At 42.8% G+C, this 20,894-nt stretch overlaps 1 protein-coding gene across 2 annotated transcripts; it reads right to left on the bottom strand.

The window, feature by feature from the left end:
- Window positions 1–15,337: 15,337 nt before the first annotated feature.
- Window positions 15,338–20,332, bottom strand: LOC146753848 (uncharacterized). 2 transcript variants are annotated; one of them, XM_085528858.1, is made up of 2 exons: window positions 19,663–20,332; window positions 15,338–19,560 (listed from the first exon to the last, which is right to left on the bottom strand). In XM_085528858.1, the coding sequence occupies exon 2, from the start codon at window positions 19,507–19,509 to the stop codon at window positions 16,183–16,185; it is 3,327 nt and encodes a 1,108-aa protein (XP_085384984.1). In that variant the 5' UTR covers window positions 19,510–19,560; window positions 19,663–20,332; the 3' UTR covers window positions 15,338–16,182. The 2 variants fall into 2 exon arrangements, with proteins under 2 accessions (XP_085384984.1, XP_085384986.1); XM_085528860.1 differs by having other exon boundaries at window positions 16,428–16,556; window positions 17,915–20,332.
- Window positions 20,333–20,894: the final 562 nt, after the last annotated feature.

Below are 20,894 nucleotides of genomic sequence, written 5' to 3' on the forward strand. Positions count from 1 at the left end.
CTAGGCTGCAACACATGGTGTCTATATTTGGCACAACAATGCTAGGCAACTGAAGATGTCTTTCCAGTCTGTTATAATTACTATAGCCCTTACCTCAGATAAAGAGGCTGATTAACCCATATTTGTTGAGCCTCTAAACCTTTACTTGAATTTTAAGGACAAAAAATAGTAGCAAATGTAGATAAACAGAGTTTAAATTTGTGATGTTTTCCATTCTGATGGCTTGAATTTTCATATCATATATAGGTATGTAATTGAATAAATTGTGCTATGCTTGTTAGACTTGAAGACCAACTCACTTTGACTCACTGGACTTGTTATTTAACTCTCCTGGAGAGTGAAACTCTAAATATATGGGAAGCTGATATCACATTGTCTTCCTTTTATATCTTTGTTCCTATGTATAGCCATAACTGCTGGAAGTAATTGTCAGGGAGAACTGCTTACAGAAGATCTTTGTGCAGAGAACATGAGAACAAATATGGCATATTCTGAGGGGAGCGGACTCTGCTGTCTCTCAGACTTCAGCTCAGAGGACATCAGATGGGTGCTTCTCAGCACAGAGACACTGGAACTAATGTCTTCTGTAGATGGCTTAGATTTTTATGGTTCTCTCAATAGAGAGAGGTGCTAATGATGAGGATGAGAACAAATGGTATATGTTATTGTCCTTTACATAACCTTAAGTGAACTCTTACAACTAATGCACAGAATTTGTTGCACCGCATTCCCTGTGACAAAGAAATGCAGATAATCTCATCCTTGTAGTCATTCTTGGAGGTTTACAGGGAAAACAAAACAAAACAAAACAAAACAAAACAAAACAAAACAAGTCTCTCCCCCTCCCCTGCAACAAAAAACATGGCCAAGGAACTAGCTATTCATAGAAAAAGAGAACAGTGCAGAATAACTAACTTCCTGGTGGGAGGGCTTTTTGAATCCCTGCGTTTCATACAGGTTTGTATAATGCCACATTTCTCTTTATAACCAAAGACGTGGGAAAGGATCCAGTACAGTTTCAAGAGATTAAAGTAACTTTTCAAGAAACTTATTTTGGATAAGCTCCGCTCAATACATACAAAACAATGTGTTTCATGCGGTGTTCTTTTGGTCCCTCTTCCATTGATGCCAGAACAAATTCTTACCATTTTTAATGTTACATGTTCTGAGAGCCCTTTCTTCAGAATCTCATTATTTGTTCAATAATGGCCAAATGTCTGTGATATAAAGGAAAACTGGAGTCATGGAAAGTCTCTGATCATACTGAATGCCCTGGTAGTTGCACTGAAGGGAGTCAATCACCCTTTTTAAAGGTAAGAAATTTTTCCAGTGAAGGATGCCTATTGTATCAGGTATTTATACTCCTTCATGCCTTGCTATTCATTTACAATGTATGCCTTTATGTCAACCTCCTTCACTGAAACATAGCCTGGAGACGAGAATGGAGAATGTTCAGTCAGTACAAATTCTGCTTTGATTCGCTGAGGCTGGTAGCAGCTGTCAAACATGAGGCTGAAGTGACCCAGTGAAAAGCTGCAAGGATTTCCAACCACATCTGCAGGTCAGCACCAGAAGCAGAACTCCATACATCTGATGTCTTTTACAGACTAGTCTTGGCATTTATTTTTGCCCTAGCTCTGTGCATTTGTGGTTTATAAACATTATTCACAAGGTATCACATGCTCATTTACATAAGATAAAAGCCTCGAGGGAGGAAGTGAGTTATAAAAAGATGTATATTTACCCCTTATTCAGCTACTTCTTTCCTTAAGACCAACACATGACTTTGTTTCCACTGCTAATCTTCTACAAAATTCATTTCTTATACATCTAATTAATTCCTTACACCTACTTACCCTCTGCTCTGAAGGCACATCACTCTTCCTAATAATTCCGCAAAGCCATTGTGCTTTGAGCTGTCTGAAAGCAGAAAGGCTGTCTGAATTGACATTAAGCCCCACGGTTTGAGAGGTGGGGGCTGATTTTCTCTTCATCTGCAATGGGCTCTGTCAACCGTCTCTTCTGCTTGCTGGAACTGACAGGAAAAAACATGCACTTCCCACTGAATTACCCATACAAATAAGTGTGGCACTTATAGCTTCTGCTGTTCTTTACGCACTTTCTGCAAGCCTCAAGATGTAAGTCTTATGCAGTTGGACTGGTGAAGAAAATACATTTATCTGACTGTCAGACCTTCTGTTTCTCCTGTACTCCAAGAAAGAACACTCAAACAAGCAGCTATAGGAGGCAATGGGATCCTTAGCTGCACAAAGAAAGATGAAACAGGTTCTAGATCCATCTAATTAAAACAAGAGGAAATGGGAAATGGAGGGATTGTAATGGGGAAATGTTCTGGCAAATTGCTGCGCCTTTCCCAGAAACCAAACCAAACCAAACAAAGAAACCCCATCAAAACATCTAAAATGTTTACTTTTTAACAAAATTAAGTGGGAAGTAAAAAACTCAGATGAAACAATCCATTGCATATGGGTTCCACTTAAGGGCTTTATTTAGGAGTAAAAATAATAAAGCTTCCCTTTAAAGCTAAACAGAAAGCAGTTTAAAAAATGTTGTGAAAAAACTGGAAGTACAGAAAGGTTTGTGAATCCAGCTCAGATTTATAAAGTGCCCTCATACTGCAGAATGTTTTCCCAAAAATTCCACACAGCCTTATGCTAAGGCCAATATCTTCAGACTTAAAATTTGTATTTTCTCCTTGGTCTTGGCAAATGAATTTATGACACATTTTCACTAGCTGTCCCCTACCTTTATTCAAGCTGCTGCAAGTTGATGCAATTTTCACCAACCTTCCAAAGCTAAGAAATCGTGCAATCTATTTGCAAAAAGCTCGTGGATCGGCTTTTTCAGCCTAAAATTTCATTTCTTACATCTAAATGCAAATTTAGCTTAGCTCTGGGTTTCTCTAGTTTACATCTATTTTCCTGTTTTGCTTTGATTCCATAAGGAGGTGCTTATATGTAGGTGTGAAGGCTATGCCTTCAGTTGTGATTTTCTGAGCAGTGGCTGATGGGGACTTTGGGGCCCTCAGGGCAGCTGATCAGAGACATGGGTGAGCAGATGCAGACAGCAGGAGAGATCACAGCTGTGCATTTAGCAGCAGAGCCTGACTGGCTAGTGGCTGGGCTTGTTGATTAAAGGGAGGAATATCTGTGCAGGCAGCAGTGCAGCTGTAGTGGAACTTGCAGTAAGGCAGGGCAGGATGCTGAGGGTGAAATGTGCCTGTTCTGCACATTGGGCTTTACGGCCTCATGTTTAGTTAAGACTCTGCAAGTACAGGGTAACATGTATGATGCCTGGTGCTGGGGATGTTCTCTCTGTCTGGAGTCTGACTAGGGTACTGAGGGCTCTGCATATAGGTACAGTCCTGTGAGCAGGTTGCTGGAGCAGGAGAAAGGAGCATGCAGGGTTGGCATTAAGGCTTGAGATTCAACTACCACCATTCTACTTAGCGGTTGTGTTCCCACACCACAGTCCTGCTCCCAGAGATGGAGAAATCAAAACATTTCCCAGATGAAGCCACAGAGACAAAAGTCCAAGTCCCAACCTGGAACAAACTGAGGTTGTGAGAGGACAGGTGACACATATCACTCCTAACTCTTCTCTTTGCACAGACAGTATGAAGCACAGACTACTACTTGCATACACAGCAGCTCAGAAAAAAACCACATAATTTCAAGTACACCTGGAGTACTGCATCTACATCTGGGACCCTCAGCACAGGAAAGACATGGAGCTGTTGGAGTGGGTCCAGAGGAGGCCATAAAGAAAATCAGAGGGCTGGAGCACCTCTCTTCTGAGGAAAGATTGAGGGAGTTGAGTTTTTTCACTCCAGAGAAGGCTCTCAGTCAGTGAGGGAGACCTCACTGTGGCCTTCCAATATATAAAGCAAGACTATAAACAGGAAAAAATCAACTTTTTACACAGGTAGATACTGATATGAGAAGGAGGAATGGTTTTAAACTGAAGAAGGGAAGACTGAGATTAGATGTCAGGGGAAATTTTTTTACAGTGATTTTAGTCCCTGGCACAGCTGCCCATAGAAGCTGTGGATGCTCCATCCCTGGAGGCAGTCAAGGCCAGGTTGGATGGGGCCATGGGCATAGGGTTGGGGCTTTAAGGTCCCTTCCAACTCAATCCGTTCTGTGGTTCTATGATTTATTGATCCAGTGAGTCTGTGACTCTGTGATAGAATTTTACTTCCTTCAAAGAAGTAAAGTATAAATACAACAGGTTGCTGTAGCAGATACAGGCCTGCAGCAGTAGATAGAGGGACCTCAGAGACTGAGAAAACAATCAATGTCTCCCTTTCTTGTCAGTGTCTTACTCACAGTGTCAGTCTTGACCTCTGGAGAAGCACAGTTCTTGTCCTTCATCTCAGCCAGAGAGAAGGTCGGTGCTAAAGAAAATGTCTGAGGCATAAAGAGTAGCAGGTTCAGACTTGAGAGTTTAGAAATAAGACAAAAAGCTGAAAGACTGTAGAGCATTCCAGGTGTAGTTTTGTCTGATGAGGCAGTCAGCAAAACTGAACATGTGTCCTTAGGTCCTTACTCTGTTCCTGAGACTGCTGCTTTGAACCTGAAAATAAGCCATACAGTCTTCTTTCCTTCTGGAACTCTGGCTTGTGTTCTCTTCATAGTTCTCCTGGTTTCCAGCTCAGCTGAGACAGTAAATTAAAAGTAGTCCCACTGGTAACCTAACAGTTTTTCTGGTTTCTACAGTTGGTGTGCTCATATTGATGCACAAGTTCAGAGAAGACATTTTAGGAGTAACATGTATGTGAAAAGGATTTTTTTTTTTTCATTTTTTTTCTATTTTTTTTCTGTGAGAAAAGTAGTAGATTTGAAGAAAACATTTTTGAAGGGTGAATCCTGGGTAGGATTTTTTAAACCAAAACTAGAAGTGGCATTGTCTGGAACTGAGAAGGACACAAAGGTCAAGTTCTCTGTTTTGTTGGGTTATCTGTGCAAGCAAGTAGCTGTGGTAGAGAGGACAGGAGATCAAACTTCCTGATATTTCTGTCCTTAGGATTTCTACCACTGCCTTTCCAAAGTGGAGCCAGTTGGCACCTTCAGATGGATGAAGTGGTAATTTTGAAAGCATTACTTCCAAGATCAGCAGCTGCAGTGGTTATGTCTCCTTGTGATGACTTCACACGATCAGACAGCATTGAATTTTATTGCTGGGTCACCAGAACAAGAAAACAGCTGGAGGGTGAAGTCTCATATGCTTCTTAGTGTTTCCTGAGGCTGGCAAGCTGGCTTTGCAAGGGCAAACTTTGGATGTATCAAAAAGCAACTCAGTCTTAACATTCAGACTTGCTATTAATCACGTTCTTGAAATTCTCCTCTAGACTGATTTGCTATTTTTGTTTGTAATTAAGGTTGAAGTAACTTTTCTTGGTACCTGTGGGTTCTACCAGTTCATTCCAAGGTCCTCCCACCCACTTACCTTCTGCTCATTTTGCAATTAGTTTTAAATTTCAGTTTAGATTTCTTCAGCATTTTATGGAACTGATAGAAATTCCTTCTCTTCTAGAGCAGATTAAACTGTACATGTGATGAGAAAAAAATGTGATCCTGTGAATGGTCGCAATTACAGTTTGTTTGTTTGTTTGTTTTGCTAAGATATTGAAGCAAGCCTTCTTGCTTGCTTCTTCAATACTACTTAAGTATTTATGAAGTTTATAAGCAGAACATATGTTCTATATTATGCTTAAAAACAGAATAATGCACCTGCTTGCATTTAAATCTGGTGGGGTTTATAACTTTTTTTTTGTAGGACTGTAATAAATGGATTAAAATTTTTCTGCTAGAAATAGGTCCGGCTTTTCTTGTGCTATTTCCCTTATGAGCATAAGAAAAATAACTGAACGTTAATTGATAAATATTGGCAGTCTAACAGTATCTGAATAACTAATGACTTCAGGACCAGTTTGTTTGGTCTGGATATTTTATTTATTTTCTGGTTGCCTAGAACAGTAAGAAATTGGAATGGTAAACATGAACTTCCTGGGAATTCATAGTCCAACACAGTCTCTGTTAAAGCAATGCCAAGATGTTAGAAAATAACATTCGACTTTCAGGACCAGCCTGAATTACTGCATAGTGTTATCTGCTTTTAAACCATGCAACAGTACAAAAAGGCTGTGTTACTGACATTTGCTTAATTATCTTCTTGTGTGAAAATGTACACGGAGGACAGAGCTGATGCCCCTCTGAGACAGAGACTCCAAAGGACGTGGAAAATATACTTCTTGTTTTGAATCAGTAAGCCAATGAGACCAGAAAGCTCCGAAGCACGGTGTGTAACCCTCTGCAGGAGACTGCCTCAGTCTGATTACAAAGGACCCATACATGGAAGTGGGAAGAAAGTACCAAATGCAGCGTGGGAAACTCCAATCAGTCCCAGAAGTTGGAAATGAGTCCTGCATGTTCAACACCTCTTAACATCTTCCAGTTACTTGAGGACGTGGAAGAGATGTAATTCAATTGTCCAATTGAAAAGCATGTCCTACATTATATTTTTCTTTTGTAAAGGGTTGCACGGGTCATCTTTGTGAAAGATCTGTCTCCCGAGGCTTTGTATACAGCCTGGCCAGCTGACCAGTGCGGAGACCTCTGAGGCCAAATGCATGTGGGTTCTGACAGCAGCAGCAGTTGTGCTGACACAACTGGTATTGAAATTGAAAGCAGAGCTGCAATTCAAACCACATAAATCCATCTTTACTTGCTTACCACTGTGCTGAGCTGTAATGGCAGACAGCTTTGCAGCCAGAGGAGTCAAGCGGATTGCATACTTGAGATGCTATTCTCTGGCATGTTGCAAGAATATTATTTAGAGTCAAAGTGATAATTTTCATTAAAAACAGATAAATGAACAGTTTAAATGCAAGAGTGACAAATCCTGTCTTGTGTGTTCTTTCAGTCTGGTGGGATATGATGGTTGTATTACTGGCTCTTTTCTTGGCCTTAAGGACAGCACAGTTTACTCCAGGATCACCAAGAAAAGCTCACAACTAAGGCAAAGGCAGAGCCTTTTATTTTTAAGAGCTAGTGTGTTGATATCCGCTGCTGGCAACTGAAGTCTTCACAGCTGTGATGTAATCTAGAACACTTTCTTCAGCACTACTCCAGGAATTGATAGGAATGGGATTTGAGGTACTTTCCACAGACTTAACATCTCAGATCAATGATCTCAGGTCCTTTCAGACTCATGTAAAATTTCTACAAGAACAAATTGCTTTTCTTAGTGAAACATGTACATCTCACCATCAGTCTAGTCTAGCCAAGGACTGAGATATGATACTTGCTCAGTTGGAAAGAAGAAATCCACAACCCAGACCACTTGGCTACCAACATAGTCAGATTCATAGGTACTGTTTGATAATTACATAGGTAAGTTATTCCTGTCAACCCCTCTTGACTGTCCTCATCTACTTGGTGTATGAACCAGTTTCCACAGACTGAAATGTGCAGTGGTCATCCAGAACAGAGCAGCTCTGTCTCCCTGTGTTCTGAAAGAAGCCGCATCACATGAAGCCGGGCTTGCGTTACACAGCACTAAAGAGCGCTGGACTCCAGTGTAGAAAGTTACAGCTCAGTCTCCAGACAGTGAATAATAAACTCAAATCTGACTAGAGCAGCCCAGTTAGAGAAAATGCAAGGCCTGTAAAGCTAACTGTGGAACACTAAAAAAACCTGTGGGAATAGACACTGTGAATGAAATGGTTCTTGCACACCAGCTCTGCTCCTGGCAGGATGTTACTGGTGTCAAAACAGTCCTGAGGCATTTCATCTTTCCTCATGGAATCTGTAGGATGTGGGTATCCTTGAAGAACTGGATTTCAGTCATGAAGTAGTGTATCTTGACTGCACAGCAGTCGAGAAAGTGAGAAATGTCCTGCTATATTTGTATAAAGGGGTGGCTGATGACTTGCTATCAACTCTCATGCAATGTTCTGAAAACCTAGAAGCACTGTTAGCAATATATGCAATAAAGCAGACAAATTCTGCCATTCTCTTTATTTAAACCATTAAATATGTTGTGTGTGATTTCAGGGTAACAGAATGAATAACAAATTCCTCCATTTCCCCATGTAAAGTGATTGTTAGAAATGGGATTTGAGGTACTTTCCACAGACTTAACATCTCAGAGCGAAATCCAAAGATATAAGAGAATGCTGGCATGGAAGAGCGCTTCCCACATCTATTTTTACCCATGGCTTCTTTGTATATGCCAGGCTAAAGGAAAGAGTTTATAATAGGCTGATGTGTGGGACTCCAAATCAGTGCAGCTTGGCTGTAGAAATACTTGTTTATGCACAATGAGAACCCACACAAACATTATCCAGAATACAAAAAGCTACTCAGAAAACATTCTGCCACAGAGATGATAATACGCATCATTTTGGAAGGCTTTTGGGGAATCTTTTGTTCTCCTACTGAACATCCCAGGCCAAAAGACCTCACAAACCCAGTCATTCAGATGTAGCTGTCCACCTGCTCCAGTGATGAGAGTAGCAAGAGTTATTTGTGTACACTGAAATACTTTAGTGAAAGAGTAAAGGAAATTTTCTCTGGGGACTGATTAATCAAGATCACTGCTTGAGTTCCCAATTATGCACTTTTCCTCTGTGTCTTTCTAAGACAGGCTGTTGTTAGAGTTGGAACGTGTGTATTTGAGACCATCATCAGCTGTACTGTGAAGCTATTACAGGTAATTACAGTGAATTGCCCTAATTTTCCTAATCAGATCAATTTTTCAGGTGAATACCAAAACACCTCGTTAGAGATTCCGACTAGTAAGAATAGGCTGTGCGTAGACTAGTGAGCTGAAAAGTTCACACACACCGAGATTTCAGTCCTTTTTGTGCATTTGTTGATGCACCCATAGATACACGGTGATTTTCACTGTGACTCTTCACTGCGGTTCAGCTTTCACCTGGATGTGACACCATCAGTGGAAATGGATTTCAGTTCTTGTTACCACCAGTGTAAGTGATAGGGAAAAATCAAACACAGCAGAAAGGTTTGTTTTTTGTTTTCTTGTTTTCCAAGAATAAATCATTGAACAAAAAGATTCAACATCGTAACATATATACATATATTATTTATTTTTTGCCTTTAGTTGTTTCCTGTTTCACTTGAGAAAATGCAGGGCTTTAGCCCCTGCCTAACAAATGTGGAGCTTAAATCACAATAGACAAGGCAAACTCAATTTTATACAAGCAGTCTTCATTCCCACAAGAGCACATTGTACTTTGTAATCAAACCAGCAGCCTGATCTCTTCTGTGAATTTCTGTGGCAATTACTCGGTTTAGGATTTCTGTCTTGAATACATAAAGACAGAGCAAAGCCTGATTTACCTATTCGCTTGAAACAATGCCTCCATGCGTCTGTCAAGCTCAAGAGCTCATGAGACAAACACACAGCTAGGTGTGGTTGTCCTGAAGGGAGGACATGAATTGGGAAAGTCCTGTTCAAAGGCACACGTCAGAAACATCTCTGGGTTCTTCCAGTAGATATTCTGCTTTCCAGACCATCCTAAGTGCAGTTAATTGAAAGGGTGAGCGATTACACTTAAATCCAGTTTCCCACAGTCCCACAAACTGTGGTAACCTAAGATAGACTGCATTCTAGCTTTCTCCCCAGATGAATAACATAATAGGGGTGGAGCCAAGCTCTTCCTTTAGGGCTGACTACCACTAAGGCAGGATCTCTTTCTGGAGATTGCTCCTGTGTGGAGTTTACAGTGAGCCTCAACACTGGTGAGCATTTATCATTAATCCTCTTTCTATTACATAACCCCTGTTTATCTGTCAGCTTTATAACCATACAATTGTAACCGTACACCCAGTCTTCATCCAAGGCTGCTTAAGATAGCATTCAGTGACAGTTTTTCCTCTTACACACTTTCTGGGCTTTTCCCAGAATGATCAAAAGCTTCATGTTTCTGACAGAGCTAGTGTAACAGAAATGTTTTATGCTTTGATACAGCACTCTAAATGAAACCCTGATTAATCTGCCCACAAATGTTGTTAGGTCAAACTATCTTTGTGCCTCCCAGATGCTGAACAACTTCTTCCTGGTTGCTGTAGGTCAACAGTACTTACCCCTTTTTTCCCTCCAGACCTCAGAGTCCTGGCTTCTGGTGACAGAAGTGTTTCCTTTAATGACAAAACTAATTGCCAGCAGCTTGCTTAATGCCATGAGCAGCCATCAGTATTCTTGATGATGCACTGAATACAATATAAAAAGAATTAATATCACTTATCGCTTGTCATTGAAGAGAAAATACTTGGTACTGAAAAGCAATTTTCATTTAGGATCTCTCCTTTCTGTGCTTAGAACTTGTGTTTGGACATAAATATATGCATATTTGGAAACTTGCAGTAAGACTCTTTGGAACAAACATTACCTCACACAGGAAACACATTAGTACTGACTTGTAAATGACAACAGATCCACAGTTATTCTACAAAAGATAAGCGCACATCATTTATTTCCTCTGAAGAATCAACAGCTTGCTACTTGACTTAATAGAATTACAGGTCTGCTAGAAGTAATGGAAAATGAAGTTCAAAATGGATCAGCTTTCTGGCACTGAAATTGCACCTGAGCCATGAATCTAGAAAGTAATTTGACACAAAAATTACACATTTAATAACAATAGAATAAAAACCCTGTTTCTTCCAGCACTTAGCAAAAATTGGGGTGCTAACAAAGACCTACATACTGGCACATAATTCCTTGACAAAACCCAGCCTTTAGTTAATGTCTGTGCAAAACAATAGAGGAAAAAGCTTCTTTCAGACCTTGTAATTTTTGTCGGGCAGAAAGAGCCATCAACTTTAATCATCCTCTATTGGCACAATCTTGCCCCACAAAAAATCAGTGTGTCCTATGGCTTCTTCCATGCACAGTTCTGTAATCTGCCAATCTTCTTACTGCAAAATGGCATTAATTTCCAGGTAGTTTGTAGACAAATTTTGAATAGCACTATGCATGAATTTATATTTTCTGCCGAACTCTACCTTTTCCATGACAGTTCAGAGCTTGTCAGAGGACAGTTGCTAGACAACACACAAAGCCACCATTGCTGAAGTGAAAAAATATCATCTATGAAACGTATGAAAAAGAGCAGAGTCCCTGCTTCAAGAAAAGACCAGATAGTCCAGGAGTGTGCAGGTAGGTGAAAAGGGCTTTTCTCTGCTCTCAACTAGTTAGTCTCTCTTCTGTTTCTGAGATGGGACAGCTGTTTACACAGTCCAGCAGGCAGTTTCTCGTGTTGCCACCTGTATGCTACAGTTGACAGCCCCACACATTGTGAAAGACCAGGAAGAGATTCTGTCATATAGAATCTGAAAGCACATACAACTTGTGAAAAAGGGATGGAAAGTGAGTAGAAAAACAAGGATAAGGTATCCTTGCAAAATAAGCTGGAATTGGGAAGAACAAAGGAAGCATAGGAGGTCCCTGCAAAACAAGATAAAGGAAAAGCTGGGAAGAAGAATTTCAGACACAAGGATCTGGTTAAATAAACTTACCTTGCAAACTCTTGCAGGCTTGACAAGATGAAGTAGAGACAGACTTTGCCAAGCAGGGTTCAAAATTAACTCAAATTGAGCAAAACAAAGAACTCTAAAATCCACATTTCAAATCTTCTATGAACAAAAAGAAACGAAGGCATACTCACTGTGGGGGGTATGATGAGTATATGATAAATGGACCAGAAAGACTGTAAACTCTTGAGTACTTAAGCCAATTGGGAAAAGAGGGGGGATAATATAGTTGGAAACTTAGGATAAAAAGGGGACTGTGTGTGACCCTAAACAACTTGAGAGGTTCCATGGGGAAATGCCCCCAGTAGACTCTCCATTTTTTCAAATAAAGAAAACCGAAGACTTTCCTTTTTTTTTTTTTTTTCCTGTGATAAAATAATTGAGTGAGTGTCACGGTTTGAACTAAAAATCCACCTGCGTCCGTGACAGGGGGCCGTAGGCCCCGGAGGGGCCCTAGGCCGAAAGGAAAAAGTTAATTAGGAAAAGAAAACAGCGGCAACGATCTAAGGAGGCACACTTATTTACTAAATACTATATCGAAATACAGGATAACACAATATAATACAATATAATTGAAAATTGAGCTAACGAATCAAGCAAAATAGGAGAGAGAATGAGTCCCGTAACCGAGAGGCCTACTGTGAATCTAGGCGAACGGCTGAAGGCTCCCACACACTCCCCTGAACGCCAGAACTCGAAAGACGTCAGTCTGTTCTGCGACAGAGTTAATATAGAGTCCAGGTCCCGTGACCTATCGTGTTGTTCCCTGGGAGATGTAGTCTTCTTCTGATAAGTTGCAGATTCAGTAAAATTATTCATGCTTTATATGATGTTATGATGTGGAATACTGATAGCAAAAATTACAAAATTATTAAACCATGACATTCCACCCCTTATTCTACATCATTACATTATATTTATACATACATACACACTCATATGTATAATTGTGAATAATCAGCAACCTTATTTTTTCTCAACAATCTATATTTATTCCATACAAATCCCTAAGTTGAGAACAAAACTCTATAACCTAATTTACTATTTATTAATATAAAATATAATAATATAAATGGCAAAACTGCCAGAAAAAGGAAAACATGTCAGCGGTAGAGGGGAAAGGCAGCGCTGGTAGGGCGTCCCCCACATCAAGGTGCACTCATCCTTTCCCAGCCACCACAGCAGATTTCCTTTTGACTTATACTTCTTTCCATGTGTGCTCTACACATGCATGGCCAGTGCAGGATATAGAGTCCAGATGGAAAACTTGCTTACAGAATGCCTAATTAAGGTATATAGAGAAAAGTGTTTCCTTAACATTGATCCACTCTATCTTAAGTCCTATACCTAATTGAACTATTCTGTAACCAATTGAAATATTTTCTGAGACTCTACCTATATATCTACAGGAAAATCATTGGCTGCATTCCCCCAACATCAAATTCCCTTGTGGTACACATTGAACATTCCCATTTTTGTCCATCACCCACCACGTGCACCCAGGTCCCTGGGCAAAGACAGTACCCCGGAGAGGTTTGCCCTTTCCAGACGCTGGAAGGACCCAAACTGTTTTTCCCAACACACTCTTTATGTGTACTACAGGAACCTTATCTCCCTCCACGGTACGTAGGGAGCTGGATTGGTTAGGACCATTACGATTACTAGATCCTCGAGTGTTGACCAACCAGGTGGCTTCTGCTAAATGGTTCTCCCAATTTTTATACGTTCCGCCACCCATTGCTTTCAACATAGTTTTCAATAACCCATTGAATCGTTCAATCTTACCAGAAGCTGGTGCATGATAGGGAATATGGTAAATCCACTCAATGCCATGATTTTTGGCCCAAGTGGTTACAAGGGAATTTTTAAAATGGGTCCCATTATCTGATTCAATTCTTTCCGGAGTGCCATGCCGCCACAGGATTTGCTTTTCCAACCCTAATATGGTGTTTCGGGCGGTAGCATGGGGTACTGCGTATGTTTCGAGCCACCCAGTGGTTGCCTCCACCATGGTGAGTACATAACGCTTACCATTGCGAGATCGTGGCAAGGTGATATAATCAACCTGCCATGCCTCTCCATATTTATACTTTTGCCATCGCCCTTCCCCCCAAATAGGTTTCATCCTCTTGGCTTGTTTAATTATGGCGCATGTTTCACAATCATGAATAACTTGAGCAATAGCGTCCATAGTTAAGTCCACCCCTCGGTCTCTGGCCCACTTATATGTTGCATCCCTTCCTTGATGACCTGAAGTCTCATGGGCCCACCGAGCTAGGAATAATTCACCCTTGTTCTGCCAGTCCAAGTCTATTTGAGCCACCTCAATTTTGGCAGCTCGATCAACCTGATGGTTATTTTTATGTTCTTCAGTAGCCTTACTTTTAGGCACATGAGCATCTACATGGCGCACCTTTACAACAATGTTCCTTATTCGGGCAGCAATGTCTTTCCACAGTTCAGCAGCCCAAACAGGTTTACCCTTTCGTTGCCAATTATCATTTTCCCACTGTTGCAACCACCCCCATAAGGCATTTGCCACCATCCATGAATCAGTATAAAGATGAAGCATTGGCCACCTCTCCCGTTCAGCCACATCTAAAGCCAGCTGAACAGCCTTTACCTCTGCGAATTGACTTGATTCTCCTTTACCTTCGGTGGCCTCTGCAACTTGTCGTGTGGGGCTCCATACAGCAGCTTTCCATCTGCGATGCTTCCCTACAATACGACATGATCCGTCTGTGAATAGGGCAAATTTCTTTTCGTTTTCTGGTAGCTCATTGTATGGTGGTGCCTCTTTAGCACGTGATACCTCTTCTGTAGGTGGTGTTTCAATTTTTTTACTCTCAGGCCAGTCCATGATCACTTCTAGAATTCCAGGACGGCTGAGTTTTCCCATTCGAGCTCGTTGAGTAATTAATGAAATCCACTTACTCCAAGTGGCATCAGTAGCATGATGGGTGGAGGGAACCTGTCCTTTAAACATCCAGTTTATTACTGGCAAGCGAGGTGCTAGAAGAAGCTGAACCTCTGTCCCAACTACTTCAGAAGCAGCCCGAACCCCCTCATACACGGCTAAGATCTCCTTCTCAGTTGGAGTGTAGCGCTCCTCAGACCCTTTATATGCTCGACTCCAAAATCCTAGGGGTCGGCCTCGGGTCTCTCCTGAGGCTCTTTGCCACAAACTCCAGGTGGGACCTTTCTCTCCAGCAGCAGTGTAGAGGATGTTCTTCACATCCTGTCCCGTCCGTACTGGCCCTAAGGCCACGGCACGGGCTATTTCTTGTTTTATCTGCTCAAAAGCCTGCTGCTGCTCAGGACCCCATGAGAAATTATTCTTCTTCCGTGTTACCTGATAGAGAGGGCTCACTATGTGGCTGTAGTTTGGGACATGCATTCTCCAAAAGCCCACTACTCCCAGAAAAGATTGGGTCTCTGTTTTATTTGTGGGCGGAGACATAGCAGTGATTTTGTCAATCACATCTGCTGGGATGTGACGACGTCCATCTTGCCATTTTATGCCTAAGAACTGGATTTCCTGGGCAGGCCCCTTCACCTTGCTGCGCTTAATGGCAAAACCAGCTTTCAAAAGAATTTGGATTATCTGTTTCCCTTTCTTGGAAACCTCTGCTGCTGTATGGCCCCACACCACAATGTCATCAATATACTGCAAGTGCTCAGGAGCATTACCCTGTTCCAAAACAGCTTGGATCAATCCATGGCAAATTGTTGGGCTGTGCTTCCACCCCTGGGGTAAACGGTTCCAGGTATACTGAATACCTCTCCAGGTAAAAGCAAACTGTGGCCTACATTTTGCAGCCAATGGGATGGAAAAGAAGGCATTAGCAATATCAATGGTGGCATACCACCTAGCTTCTTTTGACTCCAGTTCATACTGGAGTTCTAGCATGTCTGGTACAGCAGCACTTAATGGAGGTGTAACTTCATTCAGGCCACGGTAATCTACCGTCAGCCTCCATTCCCCACTGGTTTTACGCACTGGCCATATGGGGCTGTTAAAAGGCGAGTGCGTTTTGCTAATCACTCCCTGATTTTCTAATTGGCGAATTAGCTTGTGAATGGGGAGCAATGAGTCCCTATTGGTGCGGTACTGCCGTCTGTGAACCACTTTGGTGGCAATTGGTACCTCTTGGTCTTTTACCTGGAGCAACCCTACAACAGAAGGATCATCTGACAGACCAGGTAAAGTTGACAGCTGCTTAACACCATTTGTGTTTACAGCAGCTATCCCAAAGGCCCATCGATACCCCTTGGGATCCTTGAAATATCCCATCCTAAGGTAATCGATTCCCAGTATACATGGAGCCTCTGGACCAGTCACAATAGGGTGTCTCTGCCAGTTTTTACCAGTGAGGCTTATTTCGGCCTCCAACATAGTCAATTCTTGGGAACCCCCAGTCACTCCATGGATATATATTGGTTGTGTCCCTTGGTGACTTGAGGGCATTAGGGTGCATTGTGCACCAGTGTCCACCAAGGCTTTATATTTCTGTGGTCGAGATGTGCCAGGCCACTTAATCCACACAGTCCAGTATACTCTATTGTCCCTTTCCCCCCCCTGGCTGGGGGCAGGGCCCCTCTATTGTTTACCTCGGCGGCTTGCAGCAACTGGAACTTTCCCCCGTTTGGAAGAGTTCACCTTGGTGGTTGTTTTGGATTGTAATTCTTTCACTCGTGCCTGAAGTGCAGAAGTGGATGAGTTATACCACTTCTTTATATCCTCCCCATGATTACTCAAGAAATACAACAAAGCAAAACGTATGGTCTTATCATTGTCGTTTGCTTGAATACGAGGTGTCTTATCGTTGTCATTTGCTTGAATACGAGGACGTCTCTTTTTTATGGTTGAGATTTTCGATGATACAGGTCGAGAGGAACTCATGTTGTTTAGCTCTCTCAATAGGCGATCGTGGAAATCCTGGTTTCCATCATCTGGTACCACCGTGGATTCATCTACATCAGGCACATTAGCCAATTTGTCAATAATATCACTTTGTGTTTCCTCCACTTTGTCTAACCTTTCCACTATTTTTTTTCCCATTTGGACAATGGCTGAAGTATAAAGCTTAACTTCTGTAGCGCTTATAAATAATTCAAGCTCCTGAAGTCTGCTAATTAGCTCATTTACAGGGGGCTTTCTTTCCCCTTTGCCATATACCAATGCAAGTGCACTGGCATGCTTTTCTGGAGCTGCCTTTGTAAAGTCACGCCACATTTGTCGTGGAACGTGGACTGCTTCAGGATCATGTAATTGGTTTGGATTGTTACGATTGAACTGGGGGCTGTAGAGCATTTCCACCAGAGCCCTTTCTCTCAAAAATTGGATACCTTTCTCCATATCAGTCCATTTCTTTTTCTCAGGCTCCAAGTCCCGTTTAAAGGGGAATCTATCTCTTACCGCTATCAACATCCGCTTCCAGAGGGTGTAGGACCGATTTTGGCATGTGCCTATACCTCTGTCCACACGTGAGTCCCTGGAAATGCTACCCAGTTGGCGAGCTTCACTGCCATCGAGCCACGCACTGTTGGCACCATCGTCCCAGCAGCGAAGTAACCAAGTGACCATATTTTCTTTTGGCTGACGTGTGAAATCCTTTCTCAGATCTCGAATTTCACTCAGTTTAAAAGATCGATCAATAATGGTCGTAATACTTTGCTCACCTTTTGCTCTATCAAGAGTCCCAGGTGTTGATGTTGGCAGCTGTGTTGATGAGGCTGCCCCATCTATAAGTTTGGACTCGAGAAATTCTCGTAAAGAAAATTTAGCTTTTGGCTCCTCGTCTGACTCTGACCCTGACTCTGACGCTTGTGTTATTTCCTCCAGGCGACCTTCCTCCTTCTTCCTCTCTCCTAACTTTCTCTCTCCTAACTTTCTCTGCTCCTCTGACTTCTTCTCCTCCTCTAACATCTTCTTATACTGCTCTAACAACCTCTGCTCCGCCGACTTCCTCTGGTCTTCTGACTCCTCCTGCTCTCCTGAGTCCCCCTGACCTCCTGAGTCCCCCTGCTCTCCTGAGTCCCCCTGCTCTCCTGAGTCCTGCTCTCCTAACTCCCTCCGCTCTTCTAACTCCTTCTGCATTTTCTCTATCTGAGTTGAAACTCGTTTTGTTTTTCGCCCTCTTACAGGGGCAACCAACATTGTATCTGGTGCCCCCGGTGGTTGGTTAAGTTGGAGTACATACGGTTCAGACTTGAGGGTGTCGCATTCTGCCCTGAGGACGTTATAACTAGACTGGAGGGCGTCGTGCTCAGACTGGAGAGCGTTGTGCTTACACAGGAGGGCGCTGCGCGCTGCCCGGAGATTGTCGTACCTGGACTGGAGGTCTTTGTGTTCAGACTGGAGAGTGTCGTGCTCGGACCGGAGGGCATCGCGCTCAGTCTGGAGAGTGTCATGCTCGGACCGGAGGGCATCGCGCTCAGTCTGGAGAGTGTTGAGCTTGGTCTGGAGGGCATTGTGCTCGGTCTGAAGAGTGTTATGCTCGGACTGAAGAGTGTTGTGCTCGGTCCGAAGGGCATTGTGCTCAGTCTGAAGAGCGTTATGCTCGGACCGGAGGGCATTATGCACAGACTGAAGAGTGTAGTGCTCGGACTGGAGGGCATCACAGTTGGATTGGAAGGCATCATGCTTGGCTTGAAGGGTGCCGCACTCAGACTGGACGGCGTCATACTTGGACTGGAGAGTGTTGTGCTCGGTCTGGAGGGCATTGTGCTCGGTCCGGAGGGCATCGCGCTCAGTCTGGAGAGTGTTGTACTCGGACCGGAGGGCACCGTGCTCGGACTGGAGAGTGTCGTGCTCGGACCGGAGGGCGCTGTGCTCGGACTGGAGAGTGTCGTGCTCGGACCGGAGGGCGCTGTGCTCGGACTGGAGAGTGTCGTGCTCGGACCGGAGGGCATCGCGCTCAGTCTGGAGAGTGTCATGCTCGGACTGGAGGGCGCCGTGCTCGGACTGGAGAGTGTCGTGCTCGGACTGGAGGGCGCCGTGCTCGGACTGGAGAGTGTCGTGCTCGGACCGGAGGGCGCTGTGCTCGGACTGGAGAGTGTTGAGTTGGGATTGCAGGGACCTTTTCTCATCCCAAAGTTTTCCTGCGTCAGCTCTAAGATTCTCTTTCTCGTACCAGATTGAGTCTCGTTGGTACAGGAGATCTTTTCTCTCAGCTTCAAAAACTTTTTCTCTCTCTACCTTCTCATCCCAAAGTTTTTCTGCGTCAGCTCTAAGACTCTCTTTCTCGTACCAGATTGAGTCTCGTTGGTACAGGAGATCTTTTCTCTCAGCTTCAAAAGCTTTTTCTCTCTCTACCTTCTCAGTCCAAAGTTTTTCTGCCTCAGCTCTAAGACTCTCCTTCTCGGTCCTGAGACTCTCTCTCTCAGCTTCTAAAACTTCCCTCTCAGGAATGGTATTGACTAAGGCCCGATAAGCATTAGCTAGGCCCAAAATCATTTGTGCCTCCTGAGATCTGCCTGAGCCACAACATTCCTGCCTCAAATATGCAATCAAACTCTCAGGATTCTTCAAGTGTTCAGGGGTGAAGCTCCATAACACTGAAGATGTCTGTCCTTTGAGAATCTCTTCAAAGCCTCTCCACACTCCCTGCCACTCAGTATTCTCTGGTTCTAGGGAAGACTTCCTCCGGATGTTATAAATCCAGATACTGAGTGAGATTATTACAATAATCAACAGTAAGATCAGGGAGATTAAGAGTGTGACCCACTGATCATTCAAAAACTGCATAAAGGATTCATAGAAAGAAAGAGGAGCACGCTTAAAAATCACCATTTCTGTATAATTAGTTGCATTAGTTGCTCCCTCTGGAGCTGTATACAGATACGAAGTGAGCATTGCTAACCATGCTTTCAATCCATTATACAATTGTATAGCTCCATAAGAAAAAGTGGCTAGCTTAAACATGGCCCAATATGTTCGGAGCGTCTCAAAAAAGGAACCAATGGCACACAGTCCCTGGTAAAACAAATTTAGTAGAGAAAACATTTTTTTTTTTTTCCTCCAATAGAGAGAAAAAAGTAAAAGAAAACAAAGCTCAGCAGTGTTTATAAAATATACCGGAGTATTGGCAGTCCGCCTGGACTTTCAAGGTCAAGCTCGCAGGTGCAGAATCGCAAACACGAGATAGCTCCTTAACAGGGAAAAAAACTCGTAGCTCTGTTAAAAGCTAAAAGAGCAACAGAAGAAAACACAGAAAAACAGCAACTCAATTTGCCCGCATCCTCCACCAAAATCTGTCACGGTTTGAACTAAAAATCCACCTGCGTCCGTGACAGGGGGCCGTAGGCCCCGGAGGGGCCCTAGGCCGAAAGGAAAAAGTTAATTAGGAAAAGAAAACAGCGGCAACGATCTAAGGAGGCACACTTATTTACTAAATACTATATCGAAATACAGGATAACACAATATAATACAATATAATTGAAAATTGAGCTAACGAATCAAGCAAAATAGGAGAGAGAATGAGTCCCGTAACCGAGAGGCCTACTGTGAATCTAGGCGAACGGCTGAAGGCTCCCACACACTCCCCTGAACGCCAGAACTCGAAAGACGTCAGTCTGTTCTGCGACAGAGTTAATATAGAGTCCAGGTCCCGTGACCTATCGTGTTGTTCCCTGGGAGATGTAGTCTTCTTCTGATAAGTTGCAGATTCAGTAAAATTATTCATGCTTTATATGATGTTATGATGTGGAATACTGATAGCAAAAATTACAAAATTATTAAACCATGACAGTGAGACTATTTAAGCAAAATTTTCCTGACAGAAAGTACTGATATCCATTTGTAATGCCCATCTCACTAGCTTCTCTAGACCATTTGGAGACTCAAAGGATTTAATAGCAACCAGGGGAGGATACATTGGCACAACCCATCCTTTTTATTCCTGGCCCAGGAATGTGCTGGCCAGATTAGTTCTGAGTGAGCACAGCCTCTGCTGTTGTGGGTGCCAAGAGAACAGGTACAGAGGAGATATCACTAGATCTTGCTAGAAGCACAGCCAAAAGTACTTTCCATTCTTACACTGATGAGAGAGGCTTGCTGATATTCCTTACAAGATTGTGTGGCATCACAGCTGACCTGCTGTAAGACAACCATGTGGAATCGTGGCAGCACCTGGATAACAGCCTTTGGAATGTGGCCAGAAGAAAGGACTGATACTGCTGAAAATGAGACATTGGCTTCACAAAAGCACTGACATCTTCTTTCTCCTGAGCTAGGAGAGAATTATCTTCATTCCGGAGACAGAAAAATGCCTCCTTTTGCCCCCCTGCCCTCATTGCATTTTGTTGTG

The sequence above is a fragment of the Coturnix japonica genome, chromosome Z, assembly GCF_054131305.1.
Source record: "Coturnix japonica strain WE chromosome Z, WE-NBRP24, whole genome shotgun sequence".
NCBI classification, from domain to species: Eukaryota; Metazoa; Chordata; class Aves; order Galliformes; family Phasianidae; genus Coturnix; species Coturnix japonica.